We start from the raw sequence: 22398 nt of genomic DNA on the forward strand, positions 1-22398 counted from the left end.
AAAGGATCAGGGGGATTTGAACTGATTGGATGGGGACCTGAACATATTACTGGCATAATGGGAGGAGAGATCATTATGAACTGCAGTGTTAGTGAAACAGCCTGAAAATCTATAAAACATTGGGGTCATTTCTCTAGTTTTGAAGCACAACTGATTTATGAAATGTACCCAAGGTTTTTAACTCAGCGCAAGGAACATGCTGGATTCCTCAATAGCCAATATTGCTAACGATCCAATGTGAGAAAGGCATTGTGCACCTACTCCTGAATCAGCCTGAAATTACAGTGGATGGGCAAAAAAGGGATCCATCATAATTAGATCCTGTTGCAAATACCACCCGAACTGTCACAACGTAAGACATTAAAGATTGCTTTGAAATTATAATTTAATGTTTTCTCCAATACATTCCGGTTATTTAGACAAGTTGGCATAAGGTGTTGATATATAAAGTTTCTTATGTTGTGCTTTCAATCTTGTTAATAAAATATGTTCTACCTTTGGTGCATGAAACTAAAATGGTGTTCCAACACCATTAAATCATTACTATTCCAAAGGCATCCTGCAAATTTTCAAGAACATGCAGAAGCATTAAGGCATACAGACACCAACTAATTCTATACCAAGACAAAAGTAAAGGGTTATTACATTGAAAAGGTCTTGTGGTGCAGTGAGTAACATCCCTATCTCTGAACCAGAAGCTCTGGGTTCGAGTCCCACTCCAGGAATTGATGGCAAAGGAAGCTGCGTTCACAACTCAGCCAAACAGCTTGAGTTATCAATCTGCAAAATCCTCCCAATACATGACAATGGCAAGCAATAACGGCAGGAACGATTCCTGGTCAACCATGTGATGAAGAGAACATCAAAGCCTTGACTATCACTACGCACTGGTCCAAACTACATGTTCCCACAACAATTCAGACTCCTGAGGTGAACAGTAACCCATCACCACTCCATTGAAAACTATGATTTTTGTAAACAATAAAATGACAGCTCCACTCCATGAGGGTTCTCATTATCCTACAAAACAGAGTAACAAAAATAGACCATTCTGCCCACTGAACCTGCTCCAGTATTTAGATCAATTATGGCTGAACTGCACTTCAACCCCATTTACCAGTCTTTGCTCCATATCCATGGACATCCTTACCTAACAAAAATCTGTCTATCTTGAACTAGGATTAGGTGGGCAGGTCAGGGCCTTTCATGCATCGGTGCAGACTCAATGGGCCAAAGGGCCTCTTCTGCACTGTAGTATTCTGTGATTCCGTGAATGCTTCCACCGTCCACAGCCATTCAGAGCTCAGAATTCCAGATTTCTGCTGTGCATTGAATGAAAAGTTGCTTCCTGATTTCCCTCTTAAATGACTGGGCTCTAATTTTAGGATGCATGTCTCCTCATTCCAGTTTACTCCATCAGACAAAAATAATTTCTCATTCTTCCAACATTTTAAAGACCTTGGTCAGATCACATCAGAACACTCAGCCAACAGTGAGCTGGATAGACAGGGAGGGGGAACATTGCGATAAAAAGTCGATGGACTCCACTGGGCGTTATCCAATTTGGATATTGATTTAAAAAAGGGGCAGTATTTGGCTATTGGGAAAGCACGATTCTCCAAAGGCTGCAGAGCTGCGAGGCGTTTCAGTCCAATCAGGTGAAACTAAACAGGAATGGAAGAACTATAAAGCGAATACTGTCCTAATATTTTACAGACAAATCACTTCAAAATAAATATGGCTATGAAAGAAAGTTAAATCAAAATGAAAGCACTTATGATAATTAGAAGTCATAGGGAACCCGACATGTAATATCACAAGGTGCACCTGTGAGAAGTTAAACTTAAGAGGACAAAAAGGAAAAAATATAACAAAACAACTGTCTGCTTTTAAAAATGTAATAGCTAGCAAATTGAGAAAAGTAGGTTTAAAAGGCAATAGGAAGGAGAAGAATATGATTGAGGTATTTGTGTTGCAGGATATCATTCTGGTATCAAAGAAACGCCAAGCAGCGTCCCTTAATGACTATCATCTGGTGGCTCTAACATCCATCATTATGAAGTTCTTCGCAAGGTTTGATTGGTGCATGGCACCAATCAATTCCAGCCCCCCAGATTGTCTGGATCCACTACAGTTCACCTACCACTGCATCAGGTCCACAGCAGACACCATCTCCCTGGCCCTACACTCAACCCTGGAACACCTAGACAACAAAGACACCTATGTCAGACTCCTATTTATTGACACAGTTCAGCCTTCAGCACCATTATTCCTACAAAACTCATCTCCAAACTCTGAGGCCTGGGGCTCTGCTCCTCCCTCTGCGACTGGATCCTAGACTTCCTAACCCACAGACCGCAATCAGTAAGGATAGGCAACAACACCTCCTCCACGATCATCCTCAACACTGTTGCTCCACAAGGCTGTGTCCTCAGCCCCTTACTATACTCCTGTGACTGCGTGGCCATATTCCCCTCCAACTCGATTTTTAAGTTTGCTGATGACACCACCGTAGTGGGTCGGATCTCAAACAATGGCACAGAGTACAGGCAAGAGAGAGAGAATCTGGTGAACTGGAGCAAGGACAATAATCTCTCTCTCAATATCAACAAAATGAAGGAGAATTGACTTCAGGAAGCGTAGTGGAGGACGTACCCCTGTCTATATCAACGGCAACAAAGTGGAAACGGTCGAGAGCTTCAAATTTCTAGGTGTCCAGATCACCAACAACCCTGTCCTGGTCCCTCTATGCCAATGCTATAGTTAAGAAAGCCCACCAACAACTCTACTTTCTCAGGAGGCTAAGGAAATTTGGCACGTCCACTATGACTCTCACCAACCTTTACAGATGCATCATAGAAAGTATTCTTTCTGGATGTATCACAGCTTAGTATGGCTCCTGCTCTGTCCAAGACTGCAAAAAACTACAAACGGTCGTGAATAAAGTCCATCATTCAACCAGCCTCCCATCCATTGACTCTGTCTATACTTCCCGCTGCCTCGGAAAAGCAGCCAGCATAATCAAGGACCCCCACACACCCCAGACATACTTGCTTCCACCTCCTTCCGTCAGGAAAAAGATACAAAAGTCTGAGGTCACGTACAAACCAACTGTAGAACAGCTTCTTCCCTGCTGCCATCAGACTTTTGAATGGACCTACCTCGTATTAAGTTGATCTTTCTCTACACCCTAGCTATGACTGTAACACTACATTCTGCACTCTCTCCTTTCCTTCTCTATGTATGGTATGCTTTGTCTGTATAGCACGCAAGAAACAATACTTTTCACTGTATACTAATACATGTGACAATAATAAATCAAATCAAATCAAGGCACAAAGTTTGCCTTATTGCAGAACAAGCTAATTTTAAAAAAAGAATTATGGCTTCGAGAGGAATGTACGTGGACTTAACAGTGTAGATATAATCAAAAGGAATAAGTGAAGTAAAAAGGTATTACTTTGATAAATGAGTGTAAATACTGTAATACTGTAATTAAGTGAAATGACCAAAAGGATCAAGTATTAGAGATTGTGATGATATCTAACTCCTATCAAGTCAAAGTTGTCATGAAACAGTGAATTAGTGTGGAAGGTGGAAAGAGAATGAAGAATGGTAGGTAAATTAAGATTGGTAAAATTAGTAAGAAAGCTTCCCCATCTGTGAGATTTTATAACAAAAATATCAGGCACCCTCTATTAGTGGGAAATTGGGTGTGTATGGTGGCCAATCCAATACCTCCATTTGACTCCCACCAAAAGTGCATTTTGCCTTAAATGCCTCAGAATAGGTAGTTCGAGGACAGTTTGGACAAAATGCAATCTACAAGGCACAAGGAAATTGTAGTTATAGAAGGTTTTTAGCTCGGGTATAGATGTTCATGTACACAAACAGAGGTAGATTGGGATATTGCTCGAGTTCCATAACACTGCTTATTAATGTTCTCTTTTTCTGTGAAAATCCTAAATCTTCACCCTTTCAGGAGACCCAGTCCAAGATCCAATAAAGCTGATACTTGTATGATGGTGAGATGTCTGACTGAAACTAGTATAATATGTACTATATGGAAAAAATGTTGGAAGGGATACTCAAGGGTACAGGAGGTGTTGTATTGAGGCCTATTTGGGGTAATTAACAGAGAAAATAATATGGATAGTTCAAAAGTTATAAACAAAATGATTTGATGAAAAACAGATGAAAATGTAAATAAATTTTCGTGGTGTTCTTTTGGCATTTGCAAAATGTAGGGAATTCACCAAGAAAATTCAGAATGGAATGAGTGGCGGTCAAGCTGATATGAAAGTAACACCACCACCTTCACAGCCAACTGGGAAAACGGTCAGAGCACAAAGTAGTATTGGAGAGACATGATGCACTGAAATCGAGGAGGAACAAAGAAATCTGCCAGAACTGAAGCAGCCATTGTGAATTATTTACACTAGAGGGCGGGGGAGAGGAAGAAAACAGGATGCCAGGTGAGGTAGGCAGAAGGTAGGCAGCAGGGATTTATGGATGTCAACGTCTAGAATGATATGTCAGAGGGCACAAATAGACAGACTGAAATCTGAAATAAAATGCAAGTACAGGAATGATGCAAGTACTGGAAATAAAATGTCAGGACCAGAGACTTTTGTGGAATAGAAAACTATAATGCAGTACAACAGCTTACATTACACAGCACCTTCAATCTGGCAAAACATTCCATCGTGCTTCAGTGAAGTGTTATCAAAATAAAATTATCAAACCACAAAAGCTGATATTAGGACAAATATTTGGTTAAAGACACAACGTCTTGAAGGAGACGAGGGGGAAGAGGGATGTTGGGAATCAGTACGAGAGCTTAGGGCCTAGGCAGTTGATGGTATGGCCACCAATGATGGAATGATTGAATTTGGGGATTTGCAAGAACAGTTACAGAAACATGGCTCAAAACCAAAAGATGTGAATGAAGTTGATCCTATGTGAGAAGAAGATATGAAACTAACTGTACTGATTAGACATCTCAGACTGAATTTTCTTCCGGGTGCAGAAACTTGTTTTGGTGCGCCGATGGCCACACTTGGTTTTTGTTGCAGGAAATCCGATTTCCCTCTGCATTCCCAATCTTGTGATGGCTTGGGCTGGGTATTCGCTCTGAAGGGATGTAGCTTGCGTGGGGAAATTTGCTGGCTTGGCACACTCACCTCTGGAAGTGTCCCAAATGGTGCAATCTTTGGTCTAAGAGCATGAGTATGGGGTGGAGTCACGACCACCACCATCCAGACGCAGGGTTGGAGGTAGCCACTGGCTAGTTTTCTATTCCACAAAAGTCTCTGGTCCTGACATTTTATTTCCAGTACTTACATCATTCCTGTACTTGCATTTTATTTCAGATTTACTTGCCCCAGTCTGGCTGAGATAGGCTATTTGAAAAGCCCACCACAGTTCGTGGGCATTTGTCACAGTTGTTTTATAATAAATATTCAGCCCTCAACCTTCACACTCCATCACCCATGAATTCCAAATGTCCCATCCATACCAATTTATGCCAATACATGTCACCTGACCCACCACCATTTGCCCCTTATCATCTATGTCAACTCATCCAGTATCTACCATGGGCAGACCTCAGGAACCATCTCGAGATGAAATAAATAAATGACTTATCATTAAAGAAAAACTCCCAATCATCATTGTCCATTCAAGCGTCTCAAATAGTTAATCCCTAATCAAAACAAAAAACACTTGTCTTCAGTCCCACATCAAAGACTGCAAATCCTTTAATCATCTTTGAGCTGTCAATCAACTGTAAACTTAAGATCTCTTGCTGAGAATGATGGGTTGTGGAAAACAGTCAACTATTAATCGTGATAGCCCTTGGGATAATGTCAACAAACAGCTGTTATAATTCCTGAACAGATGTTTTTCAACTCTGCTGTTTCTTTCTCCCAAGTTTTTAAAGGGCTGGGAGTTAAATAACTTCAGCAGCACAGTTGCATAATGATTGGCACTGCTGCCTCACAGTGCCAGGGACCTGGGTTTGATTCCCATCTTGGGTGACTGTGTGGAGTTTGCACATTGCATGGGTGTCTACATGGGTTTCCTGCAGATGTTCCAGTTTCCTCCCACAGTCCACCAAAGATGTGCAGGGTAGGTAGACTGGCCATGGTAAATTGCTTAATGTCCCAAGATGTCTCGATTAGGGGGATTAGCAGGATAAATATGTGGGGTTATGGGAATAGGGGCCAGGTGGGATGCTATTTCAGAATGTTGGTGCAGACTCGATGAGCCAAATGGCCTCCTTCTGCACTGTAGGGATTCTATGATTCCATGATGCTTGACATGTGTTTTCCAACTCCCATTAATACAAGCAGGCTTTTTGTTCCATTTTAAAAAGGTTGGTGATTTAAATAATTTTACATTCCTATATATTTCATCTGCCCTTCCCAAGCATTTAAGTCTGCTCATAAAACGATAACTCACACACTGAGGATTAAGATTCTTGCTATAGCAAAGATAGGACTTGTTTGCACTCAGCACTGAGTTCAAATGACCCTGCAGAGTTTGGGTTTCCCTCATGCGAGTTACGCTCCACCCCATGAAGTGGGACTTGAACTCAGAGCTTCTGGCCCAGAGGTAGGGATGCTACCATTGCATTACAAGACATCCCCTTTCATCTAATGGCAAAATGCAGTCTGGTGAAAATGGGAACAGGACTTCCATATCTGGACCCCGCCCACCATTTTTAAGGTCCAGAGAATCTCCATGACTCTGCAAAGTTTGAGCCCCTGGTGTGCAAGATGCAACCCCTTACCCTATCTATGCCCCCCACCCCCGCCACCCCCACAAGCCAAAGTCAGATTCTCAATTTTAAATGGGGAGGAAAATCAGATTTCCTCTCACACCACTTGGTGTGGAATTTGGAAGCCTGTTAAAAATACATTAGGTTTGAGAGTTCATATAGAAAACAGAAAGCCTACTAAGGAGGTGGGAACATTTCAAATAAAACGTATAAAATGTTTGCACACCTTCAAATGGTGTGTTTATCATAGGCATCTGTCCTTTAAAGGCAAGTTGACTTTCATGTTTACCAGCATTGTGTGGTTGTTCACATGCATGACAGTACTTTTCCGATGGATAAAGCACCATATTGCTCTGAAAATTGTAAAAGGTATCCTCTGCTGTCATGCATTTGTGCTCTGATTTAATTGAACTGCCAGATCTGGCTGGTTTTAAAAGTAAAACAAAACTGGTTTCCACATGCCTCCCTCCACTGATTGACAGGCACTTGCTATGAAATGGACATCTGTTGTGTCAATGGAACGTTCAAGACAGTTGCTCGACTATGAATGCTTGACTGCATTTCAAAAGTTTCAGCTCAGCGCTAGTCTTAAAATTATTGAAACATTTATGAACCTATAATCACATAATGTGTCTGCAGTTTCTTATCTTTTTACAAACCTTACAGGCATTTAAAATGATTATGGCCGTGATTTTCACGAATTGGGGCTAAGTGCCCAAGCCAGCGGGAAAGCTGGAGGATTTCCCGCTGGTGCTATCAGCGATCTGCACTCATGATTCAGAAAATGTTAATGGGCCAGCTCTTCCCTGACCTGTTTCACGCAGACTTTACAATGCCTGGCACCTGATTCGCTGCAGTCGGGATTCAGCTGTTAGCCCTCTACAAGCGGGAGCAGTCTTTCAGCGCTCCCTTCAGCAACACCCTCAGCCAGCGATATGGCCAAGAGTAGAGTGGCTCCATGATTTCTCAAGTCAGAGGTCAAGAGGATGCTTGAGACTGTGGAGGAGGGGAGTTGGCAGGATCCCCATGAGTTGGCAAGATCCCCGTGAGTTGGCAGGATCCCCATGAGTTGGCAGGATCCCCCGCCTCCCCCCCTCCACCCCCACCACACCGCAGTCCACATCACACCTCCTAACTGGACTGGCCACATGCCACCAGCTATCAAACCCCATCCTAGTTTGGCCACCTTTGTGTCCACATAGACAAAGATTGGGAGTGGGTGAAGACGGGTAGGAATATCACCGAGGTACGAGTCCTCAACCCTTTTGAAGAGAGCTCTGGAAATCGTGGGAGAGACCGAGGAGCAAGCTGTTGCTGACTGCGAGGTCGGCAGGCCCCGAGTAAGTAAGAGCCCAAAGCACCATGATCCAGATGATCTCAATCTCAAATGCGTTAATCATCCCCACACATGACATCTCCACCAGCTGACCCCATGTCCTTTGTCTTACAGGATCTGCGACAGATGAGGCCAGGGCATCCGGGGTGGCACCCCACTGTGCCACCCTTCTGAGCACCCCAGGTGACAGCTCCAAAAAAGACACGGACACACTGCCACTGCATTCACCAGCACCAAGCACCAGTGCAGTGACATTCACCCCGATGCGAAACGTTTGAGGACAGACTTCTGGGGCACTCTCTGGTGAATACCACACTGCTGCTAATGCACATTGGGTGGAGGCTGGAACATCCAAGGGAGCAGCCAGTCAGAGGGCTGATGGTTTCCCGAGAACTGCTGGCATCAAGGCAGATGTCTGGCCTCTGGAAATGTTCATCCCAGTAATAGTCAATATGAAAAAGCAGAGCTAAACTTTACAGAGCTAGGGGTGTCAGCGCCCTTCAAGCAAACAGAGGCACAACTGGAGGAGTCAGGGAGCCTCATCTCGCAGGAGATGGTGCCAGCATTGAGTGGTACCCAGGCCAACACTTCAAGGGTGGCAGCGGAAAGCCTGGGCCAAGATGTCCATACCATGACTAATAACTTCCAAAGCGTGGCACACTCAGTGATGTCCATGGCTGTGGCCATGGCATCTGGACCTTGTCACACACAGATATGTCACTGGCATTGAGGCACATTACTGATGTGCATCAGAGTTTGGCCCAGTCACATAGGACCACGGCTAAGGACATCAACAGCATTGCCCAATCACAGAGGCTCATGTGCCAGTCACTGAGAGCCATGGCTGACGGCATTGGAACCATAGGGCAGACAATGGCAGGCCTCCAGGACTGGCAGTGTCGGATGATGCAGAGGCTTCTGGAGCTCACTGTAGACTGCTTGGACCCCTGATCTTCCCACAGGGCCTCCACAATCAGGGGCATTGGAGAATAACAGTGCTACACACTGCCTTTGACAGCATCACCAATGCAGGACCCTGATGATCTGACCCTGGAACCTAACCAACCCCGGCCCTTTACTGTTATGTAGAATCGAGTGAACACTTCACTCCAACAATGATAAATCAAGAGGTAAGCGGGCTGTCATCAGAAAGGTTGGAGTCAGAATTCAGATGCTGAAGAGCACCACAGCTTTCCCTACAGCGAGGCGTCATCACCCTCCAGCCTTGCTATGAGACCTGCTAACACTGCCAACCCAGGGCCAGCACCCTGGTATGATGCCATGCTGACCGTTGGAGGGAGTGTGTGTGTGTGGGGGGGGTGGGGGGAGTGAGAGGAATGCTGTACGGGAGGGGAAGATGGAGCCGAAGGATTGTGGGGGGGGAGGAGTGGGAAGGAGCCCAGAATGAAGGAAAGGAGGGGGAACAGGGCCTGGCAAAGGCAGGGTCTGAGGATCGCAAGGGGCCGGGTTGGGGGGGGGGGGGGGGGGGGGGGCTGGTGGTCCTTGTCCTCCTCCTCTGACTAAGCTGCCCGCTCCTCCTTCATCTCCATCATATTGTCCTGCTGCTGTGCGAGGGTTGTGCAGCACATAACAAGCGACCATTACCTGTGCCAACCTCTAGGGACGGGATTGTAGTACCCCGTCAGAGCAGAACCGCATCTTGAAGACTTATGCACTGCTCAATGATGCTCCTGGAGGCAGAGTGGACCTCATTGTAACAGGTTTCCCCTCAGTCTGGGGCCTCCGCACAGATGTCATCAGCCATGACCTTAGTGGGTCGCCCTTATCCCCCACCAGCCATCCCCTCGGCCGAGGGTGACCCTCAAAAATATCGAGTATCTCATTGTCCCAGGATGTGCAAGCTGTGCACAATTCCAGGATAGCGTTCACAGAGATGAAGGTGGTCACATACCAGCTCGATGTTCATGGAATCGTATCCCTTCTTGTTAATGAAGGGCACCCCATGGAGTTTGAATGACGACTTCGGTGTCATCATTTGCCCTCTGGACCTGGGGCATCCAGGAAATGGCAGAGAATCCTTCAGCCCAGGCATCCTAGTGGGCCTAGTTCAGGTGGAAGATGATGTCATCAGACGCCCAGGCATAAAGGGCATCTGTAATGTCACAGATATGCCTGTGTACCAACATTTGAAAAAATGCGGCTCAGGTCCCCTGTCAACCCTTGGAATGAACAGGATGCATAAAAGTTCAAGGCAGCCACGACCTTCATCCAGGGTGGGGGGCTCCTCCTCTTGGTGCACTAAAGCCTGGCACAGATGCTGCACCGTCTCCCTATGAAGTTGCGGTCAGCAGCACATGTTGTCCAACAGCTCATTGAATGACCAGCCATGGCCCCCTCTTATGCCTGATGGGCGGCCAGCACCCGTGGCCTCCTGATGTCCAGGGCGAGAGAGATTGTGTGCGCGAGAGAGAGTATGTGAGAGATAGAGAGAGCCCGTCAAACACCCTGTTGCCCTCAAGTCCTCGCTTATCCCTGAATCATGTAGCATTGGAAGACCAACAAACTCTCCCCATTGCAGCTGAACAATGCAGCTTGCAGGAGCTGCTTCCTCCAAAAGTGAGGTGGCAGGGAACAGACACTGGCCCCTGCTCCCTCAGACCTGCTCATGGCCTCTGAGTCGAGTGATTCCCTAACTTCACGGGACGTCATCAAACTCCAAACTGCAGTGTGGCCACTCAAGCAACTTTTCCACTCATGCCTGGCTGATATGCACCTCCCCTTCCCCAACAAAGCCATCTCAGGCTTTTGGCTAAGATGAAGTGTTAGATCAAGCCCAAGAGGGGCTGCAATGCTTCATTCTGTCAGCTTGGATCTAGTTTGTCTCTCATGTGGGGACCATGGTTGAGTTTAATTTGAAATGGCTTTTTTGATTAGAAGTAACAAAAGAAAGACAGGTCTGCAGCTGTCACAGAGAGATTGGGAGGGTTTATACATGGGCCACAGTCAGTCTTGAAAGGACAAAATTCCAAATGTGTCTGAGTAGAATCAGTTCATGGAGGTGTGCCAACAGGTCAGGGTCACTGCCTGACCCATGGGCAAGTCCAGTGTACCAGTGAATTCCTTTGAGAGCAATGCAGATTTGCAGAAGGACAGAGCGCACGACATTATCATTGGGGAAGGAGATATCAAAGGTGAGACATGCAACCGGCACCAAGCTACATAATGACAGGTCAGTTGCCCAAGAGTGGCATTTTAGTGATTTCTCTAAACTCTTCCCCCACAACATCAGAATATTCAGCCAGGCCACTCCCGTGTCCCAAGGTTTATGGGGAGGCGGGGCAAGAGGAGGAGGAAGAACCCCCGAGGTCAGCCCCTCACCTCAGAATGGGCACCACTACCCACAAGTGCTTTACGAGACCTCCCCCATACACCCCAGTATAACTTTCAACTGGAGACTACTCACTTATTAACCCTCAGTGCTCAGACCACCAGGTCCCCACTTATCAGGAGCTGTACCAATTCCCGACTGCGTGATTACCGGCTGGAGGGGCAGGAACATCTTGAACAGCCGTTGAATCAGCCTCCTAGCCTGGTAGTGAGATACATGGGAGGCCATTTGAATATTTATAGGCTTCCTACCTGCTCTGGCAAGGAACCCGATTGGGACCTGCAGCATGGCCTGGGAGGGTTTGGCATCTGGTGCAAAACCTGTTTGTCCACTGACTCTCGATTGTCTGCCCACTGCGATACTCACCATGAGTTAGCAGGCCTGAAGAATCCCCCTATTAGTTCTTCTTCTCACTTGGGTTCTTTTCTGTCCATGACGGTGTGTTTACATTCAAGGTTTTCTTAGGTTAACTGTTAGAGGTTTGGTGTGTTTCCAATAATTTTAAAATAATTCCCATTGCTGTTGCATGGCTTCTGAGGATTATACACAGTACATTCTGGGTGAGTGATCAAAGAAGATACATCAGAAGGCACAGATGGGACATGGGTATTCTGGGGGGACATGGGTAAAGCATGTGGTTTCAGGGGCCTTTAAATAATGTTAGGAGCTGGGCTGTTGTGTTGGAGAACCGAGCAGGGCCATCTAAAGGTCCCGTCTCTGCACCCACACTCCTCCTGCACCTCATCATAGTTCACAAAATAGACTGCAAACCTGACCTCAGTGTGAAAATACAAAAACAGCATGCATAGTCACAAATAGTTCGGTTGTGTATTCTACAAGCTGCAGAAATGTAGGTTGGGTCCTCCCAATCCCAAACTAAGATTTGGACCCTCAAATGCAAAGGAATACAAGCTCACACCTGGGGCACTTTACACAGCACCTTGCAAAGACCACCTACAGAGACTGACAAACACAACGGTGTTATAGTGGATCTGGAAATCAAACACCCAAAACCTGGAGTGAGTGATGCAGCATAAAAATAAATGAAGGAATGACTGGCAAATAGATTGGTGGAGGTTGCACAACACTATGGGCTGGTTGTAATGCTCGCCCATCAGCAGGTATGAAGGCAGGAGGGCACATTAAATGCAGCAGGTGTTGTGTCCACCACCTACCCACCCCTGCCACCACCACAATTCTACAAGCGTGAAATGCGGTGGAGGAGGTATGTCACTTGGTAATCCATCCACCCATGTGCCAATTGAGCCACCTAAGTGGCAAATTAATGCCCATTTAAGAGCACTATCCTACCACCACTAGAATGTAACCGGCCCAGGCTGGCAAAGGCCCACGGCCAAGTGTCCAACATGGCAGCTTTCCCTGTATAAGTTGGCAATGAGCAGATGGATTCATCCTTACCTGGAGGAGGTGGGGGTCCCTCCTTATTCCTAAAATAATAGGCTAAGGACTAAAATAAACGTGACTCAAAATAAATAAATCAAAAGCGTAGGAAGAGAAATAAAACGTATGAACACTACAGAGGAAGAGGAGATTTAACTCACTGGGATAATTAAAATGAACTGCTGAAATGTTTTACAAGGTTGATCAGAGAAGAAAGAAAGGACCTAATATTTAAAAAGGAGCTGCAGAGGATAAACAATGGCAAATAAATTATTATTTTGGTATGAGAGCAGTCATAGAAAAAAATCCTAAAAATTGATAACTAAAACAATAAAGATTATGAATAAGTATTTTCTTCTATTTGTGCAAACTTACTATGCAACAAATTTATTGGTTTCACTTTCCTACATTGCAACAGTGACCATACTTCAAAAGTACACCATTGATGGATAATCTTTGGGATATCATGAAATAATGAAAGACACTGTATATTTGATAGCTTTTTCTTTCCATGTAGCTAAAAATATAGAATATTAATTAGAGAAAGTCATGATCAAGCAACTTGCTGCTCTGGCCAGACAGCACATCGAGTACTACATTTGCTTTGATAAGATGCAAGTGAAATATTCAAGTACAAGAAGCAATGCAGAGAATAGTTGCCAAATTGATCTTTAAAACTGATCCAATTTGTAAGAAAAGACTGGAGAAACTTATGCTTTTCAACCTGGACAGGAGATGTCTGAGCAAAGATCTTAAAGTGGTACAGAAGATCATGAAGGACATGGTAAAAAGTGAATCTTGAATAGTACTTCAAAATAAACTGAAGTGTAGCACAAGCCCAAATCAATAAAAAATCATTTTTAGAACTGACACAAAACAAACTTCTTCACACATAGTGTGGTCAATGTAAGAAATTGACTTCCAGGAAGAATAAGTGGAGGTTAAAATCTGAATTATTAAAAAACATCAATGATTACTGAAATGGAGGGAGTTTAGGATCTTGCTAAACTTAATGTCTTTCAACCTCTGCAATTAACATGTGATTGCAGAGATCAACTGTCCTTCAACTATAACTATGAAATGTTAAGGAACCAATGAGTGGTGCTATTAATAAATCAGCAAATAATCAGTAAAAAGGGAATTAAATAGAAATTCATGTGGATTTACAACAAGTGCTTTACATCAGTGTTTATAGAAGACTATCAGGAAATATTCTTGAAACTGAAATGGGAGAAAGTATAATAAAACCAAAGTATTAGAGACATTGGGCAAGATTTTCCGGCCTCATTCACCCTGAAACTGGAAAATCCCACCCAAGGGCAATGGACCTTTGCATGGTCCGCCCCTCGCCCACTCCAATTCCCGTGGTGGGCAGGATGGTAAAATTCGCCCCATTATTCTAAAGAAGGATAAATTTCCTGGACCTAGATGGACACATCCATCCAAGGATCATGAGGGGAACGATAGCCTTCAAAATTATATTTCATCCTCTATTGAGAGAAGTATCTGCCAGGGGGCTGGAGAATCGTCAATTCAATTCCTGTAATTACCAAGATGCTAATCGCATTGAAGTGTTTCCTGGTCAACCAGAAGCCAGAAGCAGAAACCAACAGCAAACTACTGCTGCATTTTGCTAAGCATAATCTTGGACCACTCCAATGCAAGTCCACATTCGCCAACACCTTGAAGCAGGAGGAATTCCACTGGAGATGTTCAGAGGATACCTCATAAAATGAAAGCAAATCTCTCATGGCTGGTAATGGACATCTGAACCTTTCAACCGAGATTACAATTCTCAAATCACTCCTAATATTTTGTATTTCCCAGCACAGTGGAATTCAAGGGTAGCTTTGTCCTTTTTGCTGATAATGGATATTATAGTGGATGTTGGCAGCCAGTGTGATCTTTGGTGATGATACGTAGTGACAACAACACCGAATGATTAATGCTTATGACAGAATCATTGTAGGTTTATTCAGTGCTGTCTATTGGGAAGAGGAAGGTAGTATAATATATATCTACTTTGAAAATTATCATTATTCTAATCATTTACTTGTATTCTGCTTACAGTGAATTCACAGCAAAAGAGAATAATTGATGCACATTAATAGCTTTATGTCAATTATTAATCCATATTTTAGATATCAATCATGACTTTACCAAGCCCCTCTGGCACAAAATTGAGAACATCAATTAATAAAGTACAAAAGTTAGATTATTTCTGAGATAACTGGTTGTGGCTTTGCAAAATTTCTGTTTCAGGCACAAAGGGTTCTATTTTATTTTGTTATTGTTAATGAAAAGTAAAAAGTGAAAGTGCCAGAAGATTATAGATCTTTGTTTGTAACTGATCTAATTATTATTTTTTTTTGTAGCATTCTTTAGATTCAGTGTCAAAGCCTTACAAAACAGAAATTACCCATTGTAATCTTGTTTGCTTTCTTATATGGTGCTCTTACTTAGGGATAAAATTCTTATCTAGCCTCTTTTCTTGACCAATGTATAACAGAGCCCATATATATTCTCTGTTGTGAATTGGTAGTAATATTTACACATGGTCTTTTGTGTGCCATTTTAAGTCATAAACTCCTTTCAGACCTTCTTCCAACTCAGGCATTATAATCATTCTTTCAGTGACATACCGCCTTGTTTATTGCCTTTTTTGTATACTGATGTTTTGTCCTATTATATCAGTTTTGTGGCTCATTCACTGTTTAGGAAGTGTAATGGATTTGTCATTTTATGGGTGTGTTAGAATTGGCTCTGCTTTTGTTTCCTAATGAAGTTGCAGTATTGTGAATAAATTGCAGAACTGCACATTCCCATGTGTTAACTGATCGTAAGTTAAAATGAAAATAGGCATTTCTTATTTTTGTACTGGGAAACAGAAAATGCTGCCTTTAGTATTCAATTAGAATTCCAATTACTGCTGCTGTGCACTTCCTCTAGCTATTGTTAGCCAGCTCTTTTTTCCCCGAAATATTTTTCCTACTTGAATGTAAATCATATATTTTGATTAAAAACTGCCAATTCGTGATCTAATGGCAGTAATGATTCCATCTAAAGTATATCAAGTCAGGGTCCAACAATTTGTCAGCACTGGACTTGAGTTCATATAATCTCTAGCACCTAACACTTCCAACATATGCTGCCTCAGTTTATTATAGCTTTCACTTTTTGATGAATTCTAGATATGCATTAATATTTGTATGATAATATCTGTTGGCTGTCAAGAAATCAGAAAAAAATGTAGTCTTAATGTTTTGTCTGATCTTCTTTAGAAATAAATTGAATAAATAGTTTTGCCACTTAGTGGGAGGGATTGCTCTGGTCGCTGTGCAGTGACGAAGGTAAAACAGTTTGTTGGATCATTTATATTGACATTACATTTTGGAAAACTAAAACATTCTCCCCCTTTAAATTATTACTGCTAACCTTTAAGCTATCAAAGCTGTGTAACACTGATCATTTTAACCCTGCCAGCTAGTTACCATTTCAATGAATTTAACTGATGATGACAAGTTGGATGCTATAAAAGTAACCTGCATCCTATAAAGTATCATTTCCTTTTAACACTAGATTGATATGTTGGGGTGGGCGGGAGCCATTCGATCCTAAATTTGCATTGGTCACGGCTCTGGCAATTACATTTCACTGCACCTTACAGAATTTGTGCTATCCATTTAAAAATCACTAGTTAACTTACGGCTGGAGTACTGTACCAACTCTGCGCACCACACCTTGAGAAGTCTCACAACACCAGGTTAAAGTCCAACAGGTTCGTTTGGTAGCAAAGGCCACTAGCTTTCGAAGTGCTGCTCCTTCATCAGGTGAGTGGCTGGAGGCAATACACATCTCTTTAACCTGTGCTTAACCCTCTCTCCACTCACATTGTTTGTACCTTTAAGACTTGATTACTTGTAAAGACTCCATTCCAACCATTATTTTGTAAATTGAGTTTGTGTCTTTATATGCCCTGTTTGTGAACTGAAATCCCACTCACCTGATGAAGGAGCAGTGCTTCAAAAGCTAGTGGCTTTTATAGAGTCATAGAGTCAGAGAGGTTTACAGCATGGAAACAGGCCCTTCGGCCCAACTTGTCCATGCCGCCCTTTTTTCTTAAAATGCCTAAGCTAATCCCAATTGCCCGCATTTGGCCCATATCCCTCTATACCTATCGTACCCATGTAACTATCTAAATGCTTTTTAAAAGATAAAATTGTACTCGCTTCTACTACTACCTCTGGCAGCTTGTTCCAGACACTCACCACCCTCTGTGTGAAAAAATTGCCCCTGTGGACACTTTTGCACCTCTCCCCTCTCACCTTAAACCTATGCCCTCTAGTTTTAGACTCCCCTACCTTTGGGAAAAGATTTCGACTATCTACCTTGTCTATGCCCCTCATTATTTTATAGACCTCTATAAGGTCACCCCTCAGCCTCCTACGCTCCAGAGAAAAAAATCCCAGTCTATTCAGCCTCTCATAACTCAATCCATCAAGTCCCGGTAGCATCCTAGTAAATCTTTTCTGCACTCTTTCTAGTTTAATAATATCCTTTCTATAATAGGGTGACCAGAATTGCACACAGTATTCCAAGTGTGGCCTTACTAATGTCTTGTGCAACTTCAACAAGACGTCCCAACTCCTGTATTCAATGTTCTGACCGATGAAACCACGCATGCCGAATGCATTCTTCACCACTCTGTCCACCTGTGACTCCACTTTCAAGGAGCTATGAACATGTACCCCTAGATCTCTTTGTTCTGTAACTCTCCCCAACGCCCTACCATTAACTGAGTAAGTCCTGCCCTGCTTCAATCTACCAAAATGCATTACCTCGCATTTGTCTAAATTAAACTCCATCTGCCATTCGTCAGCCCACTGGCCCAATTGATCAAGATCCCGCTGCAATTTGAGATAACCTTCCTCACTGTCCACCATGCCACCAATCTTGGTGTCATCTGCAAACTTACTAAAGATGCCCCCTATATTCTCATCCAAATCATTAATATAAATGACAAATAACAGTGGGCCCAGCACTGATCCCTGAGGCACACCGCTGGTCACAGGCCTCCAATTTGAAAAACAACTCTCTACAACCACTCTCTGGCTCAAGAAGCCAATTTTGTATCCATTTAGATACCTCACCCTGGATCCCGTGAGATTTAACTTTATGCAGCAACCTGCCATGCAGCACCTTGTCAAAGGCCTTGTTAAAGTCCATGTAGACAACATCAACTGCACTGCCCTCATCTACCTTCTTGGTTACCCCTTCAAAAAACTCAATCAAATTTGTGAGACATGATTTTCCACTCACAAAGCCATGCTGACTGTCCCTAATCAGTCCTTGCATCTCTTTTGCTACCAAATAAACCTGTTGGACTTTAACCTGTTGTTGTGAGATTTCTTACTGTGTTTACCCCAGTCCAACGCCGGCATCTCCACATCACCACACCTTAGGCAGGAAGTCAAGGCCTCATAAAGGGTGCAGAGGAGTTGGACAAGAATAGGACCAATTATAAGAAGAATTATGTAAAGAGACTGCAGAAATTGGGATTGTTGTCCTCAGAGCAAAGAAAATGAAGGGGAGATTTAATGGGGTTGTTCAAAATTAAGAGAGATTTTGATAGAATAATAGAGAAACTGTTTCCACGAGCAGAAGGATAGTAGCCAAGTGACTTTGTGTAAGATTTTGCTGAAAAAAGAGATGTGTTGCTGGAGTATTTTGTCTTGCACTCATCAGGACAATCATAACAAATTATTCTACAAGAGAAAAAGGTGCTGACTGGTTGGCAAGTCAACTCTGGCCAAGGCATTGTCATGGAGAAATCAATGGGAAACTATGGATATCATTGGAATTATGTGGACTGTACTTTCGAAGGAACATGATTCAATCATCTAATCACAGAGATATACAGCCTATGTGAGTATCTGGCATTTCACCAGCACATGGACCGTATATCCCAATTAGATGATTGAATCATGTTCCAAAGAATTTGCATTTCTTTAATGCCCCAGGTCACTTGCCCTTGTGGAGACCAGTATAACCCGCCTCATAAATGCTGAATCCCAACTGAGGAATGGCTACAGGAACATCAGGCTTAGGAGAGCTCCTACCTGTAAGCCCATTCCTCGACTGCAATTTACACCAAAAGGGGAAAATATAAGTTCTGCCCCTTACAAATGGCAGAGGCTCTAGGCTTAAACTGGTGTCCTTCTGACATTATCCCATCTTAGTTCTCCCGGCACCCAGACACACACAACCAAGAAAGTTCAAATTAGGGCTGCCAATGCTGATTCGATGTTTTCCTGGAGGTATCATTGCATGCTTTTTTTCTCCAACTGCCCCATTCATATGCTGCTACTGTTCATCTCATAACATGTCCATCCTCGTGGCACATTGTCTTCCCACACTTATTGGAAAGGAAATAAGACTGGTCATGACTCAATTACATGATTCTCATTTATTAGACAGCATTTTATCCTCCAAGTCCTATTATCGTAACTAATAAGCAAGCATTCCAAGAAAATGAAAAGAACATTTTTTAAAAATTCTGTCATGATTTATCTCCTGGGTTGTTTCGAGCACTGCCCTGGAAATTATTTTTCAGCTTGTGGAAGTTCCTGGAAGATTTTAATCCCTTGTTCAGATCTATTGACCTTTACCTGACTTTGGGGTTATGACAGACAAGATGTAATGTCTCCCTGAAACAATTAAATAATTCTGCCACTGTCAGCATAATTTGGCATCACCTAAATCACTACCTCCTGACTTAAGGCCCTGATATTTGCTCTTTCAGGGGAAACGTCCAGTTTCCTTTGAACACTTGCCAGTTTTCATTTAAATCAGGATCCACTCCTGATTGATAGGTTTAACTCCATGTTAAGCTGGAAGGTTGGAACAAATTGAGGCTGGTGCATACACGATGGTTTGTGGATCCGGGGCAGATCATGGGGTGGGCAGCGATAAGTTAGGGAAGTGGTCTCAAGGCTATTGTGGGGGTGGGGGGGTGAAAAGTGATGAGAGTGGATCCAATTGTGGGGACCAAGGACAGTGACATTGGGGGTGCCTACTGATGGAGGGGGAAGATATCTTATCACTGGGAGGGAGGGTGCTGGTGCTCCTCTTGCCCACAAGCAGTGCTAGAAACTCACCTGCCTTTTCCATGCAGCATTCTTCACTTCCCTTTAGCTGTCAGGTGTCTCAAAGCCTATGTGTTAGGCATACATTTAAAGCAGAAAATGTACGACACACAGCCTCATCAAAATATTTCAATTGTCTGCTGTGAGCATTTTGGCTGCTTGCCACGCCTCAGTTTTTAAAGTTTAAAGCTTTTTAAAGTTTAAGTTTATTTATTAGTGTCACAAATGGGCTTACATTAACACTGCAATGAAGTTACTGTGAAAATCCCCTAGTCGCCACACTCCGGTGTCTGTTCGGATACACTGAGGGAGAATTTAACATGGCCAATCCACCAAACCAGCACGTCTTTCGAACTGTGGGAGGAAACAGGAGCACCCGGAGGAAACCCACACATAGGAAGAGCTTGCAGACTCCGCACAGACAGTGACCCAAGCCAGGAATTGAATCCGGATCCCTGGTGCTGTGAGATAGCAGTGCTGACCACTGTGACACCATGCCACCCACACCACTATGTCACTATGCCGCCCTCAGTTAAAAAGTGGGTGGCTTGAGAGATGTTAAAAAAAAATCTTACCCCAATCTAACCCACCTGTTTCCAAATGTATTTATGTCAATTCATTCCCACATCCATGAGCCAATGGCAGAACAATAATTTTGGCTCAATTTTAGAAGACAGTGGCATTAAAACATGGGCAGAGAAGAGGTGAGAAAACAACCCATCCCTGTGTTTTGGAATGGAAGAGGGACTTGGGGCAATGCAAAAGGAAAAGGGAACATTTACCTCATAGGCGTCCGCCATGTTGACTGTCTCCCCATGTTCAGCCACATAGCCAATGATCCCTTTCCCCCAAGGGACCTGCACCTCGTTGGAGTTCTCCATGCTGGAGGAAGGCACCACCGTGGTGCCCGCGTGGACGTCGAAGAACTTGGACACCAACTTCCTCTTGTGGGAAGGGCCCTCCACCAGGAAGAGGGAGCAGCGGTCGGCGCCCACCATGATGCCCACGTTGATGAGGATCTTGTAGCTCAGGCTGGTGAGGTCCAGGTCGTTGGAGATGTCCTTCACTAGCTCCAGGAAGAATTCCCTCTCGTTGGACCGCTTGAGCTGGTGCTTGCAGTGGATGGCGGCGGAGGCGTACTGCGGGATGTTGACCCGGGACTCCAGCAGGGCGCTCAGGATGTGGACGGTGGTGGGCGGCAGGGAGCTGGCTTTCCTCAGGAGGGCTCTCCGGCCCCCACCCCCGGGCGGCGAGTCCGGCCCCCGCTGGCTCGCGTGCTCGTCGTAGGTGCGGTGGGAGGTCATGGCCCTGGAGCGGGCGAAACTTCGCCTCAGCTCCTTGTGAGAGGAGCGTCCGGGTATCTCCTCAGCCCGGGCGGACCTGCCCTCAGCCCGGGTGGAGCTGCTGCCGTCAGCCCGGGAGATGCTGCTGCCCTCAGCCCGGGTGGAGCTGCTGCCCTCAGCCCGGGCGGACCTGCCCTCAGCCCGGGCGGACCTGCCCTCAGCCCCGGAGATGCTGCTGCCCTCAGCCCGGGTGGAGCTGCTGCCCTCAGCCCGGAAGATGCTGCTGCCCTCAGCCCGGGCGGACCTGCCCTCAGCCCGGGTGGAGCTGCTGCCCTCAGCCCGGGAGGAGCTGCTGCCCTCAGCCCGGGCGGACCTGCCCTCAGCCCGGGCGGACCTGCCCTCAGCCCCGGAGATGCTGCTGCCCTCAGCCCGGGCGGACCTGCCCTCAGCCCGGGTGGAGCTGCTGCCCTCAGCCCCGGAGATGCTGCTGCCCTCAGCCCGGGAGGACCTGCCCTCAGCCCGGGTGGAGCTGCTGCCCTCAGCCCCGGAGATGCTGCTGCCCTCAGCCCGGGAGGAGCTGCCCTCAGCCCCGGAGATGCTGCTGCCCTCAGCCCGGGAGATGCTGCTGCCCTCAGTCCGGGAGATGCTGCCCGCCTCCTCCTCCTCCTCCCCGGCCGCCGAGCCGCAAACTTTAGCGCCTTTCTGCTCCGCCTTCAGCCACTTGCTGACCCACTCGCGTTTGCCCTTTCTCAGCAGGTAATCCTGGAAGAAATCCGGGTGTCGGTCCAGGAAAGCTTCTATCTCCGAAAAGTCAATGCTGGCCATGGCGCCTCCCAGTCCCAGAGCTTCAGCAAGTTCTCTGTGTGGTCCAAAACAACAAACTTACAGCATCTTCAGCCGGGGCTGCAAGTGTGAGCCTGGAGTGAGGCGGGATCGCCGCCAGACAACGCTGCTCGCTATTTATTAGTTGGCATTCCCGCTAACAGTGACATCGCCATCTCACTGCCCGAATCCCATTAAAGTGGCAGAAAACAGATTGCAGTTCTGCCGATTCCTCACTGTCAGTTGCAAGGAGCAAGTTCTGCCCGACTTAATCCAGGGGA

The 22398-nt window shown here is 45.0% G+C and overlaps 1 protein-coding gene across 1 annotated transcript in view; it reads right to left on the reverse strand.

The window, feature by feature from the left end:
- Positions 1 to 22120, reverse strand: part of LOC144503706 (dual 3',5'-cyclic-AMP and -GMP phosphodiesterase 11A-like) — a 277419-nt gene extending 255299 nt beyond the window's left edge. The window contains exons 1-2 of the mRNA XM_078228466.1: positions 21986 to 22120; positions 20795 to 21397 (exon numbers count right to left, since the gene is read on the reverse strand). Coding sequence (XP_078084592.1) covers positions 20795 to 21397; positions 21986 to 22120 — 738 coding nt within the window. The remainder of the gene's footprint in view (positions 1 to 20794; positions 21398 to 21985) is intronic.
- Between the last annotated feature and the right edge of the window lie 278 nt (positions 22121 to 22398).

This window comes from Mustelus asterias, chromosome 2 (genome assembly GCF_964213995.1).
Source record: "Mustelus asterias chromosome 2, sMusAst1.hap1.1, whole genome shotgun sequence".
Lineage (NCBI taxonomy): Eukaryota > Metazoa > Chordata > Chondrichthyes > Carcharhiniformes > Triakidae > Mustelus > Mustelus asterias.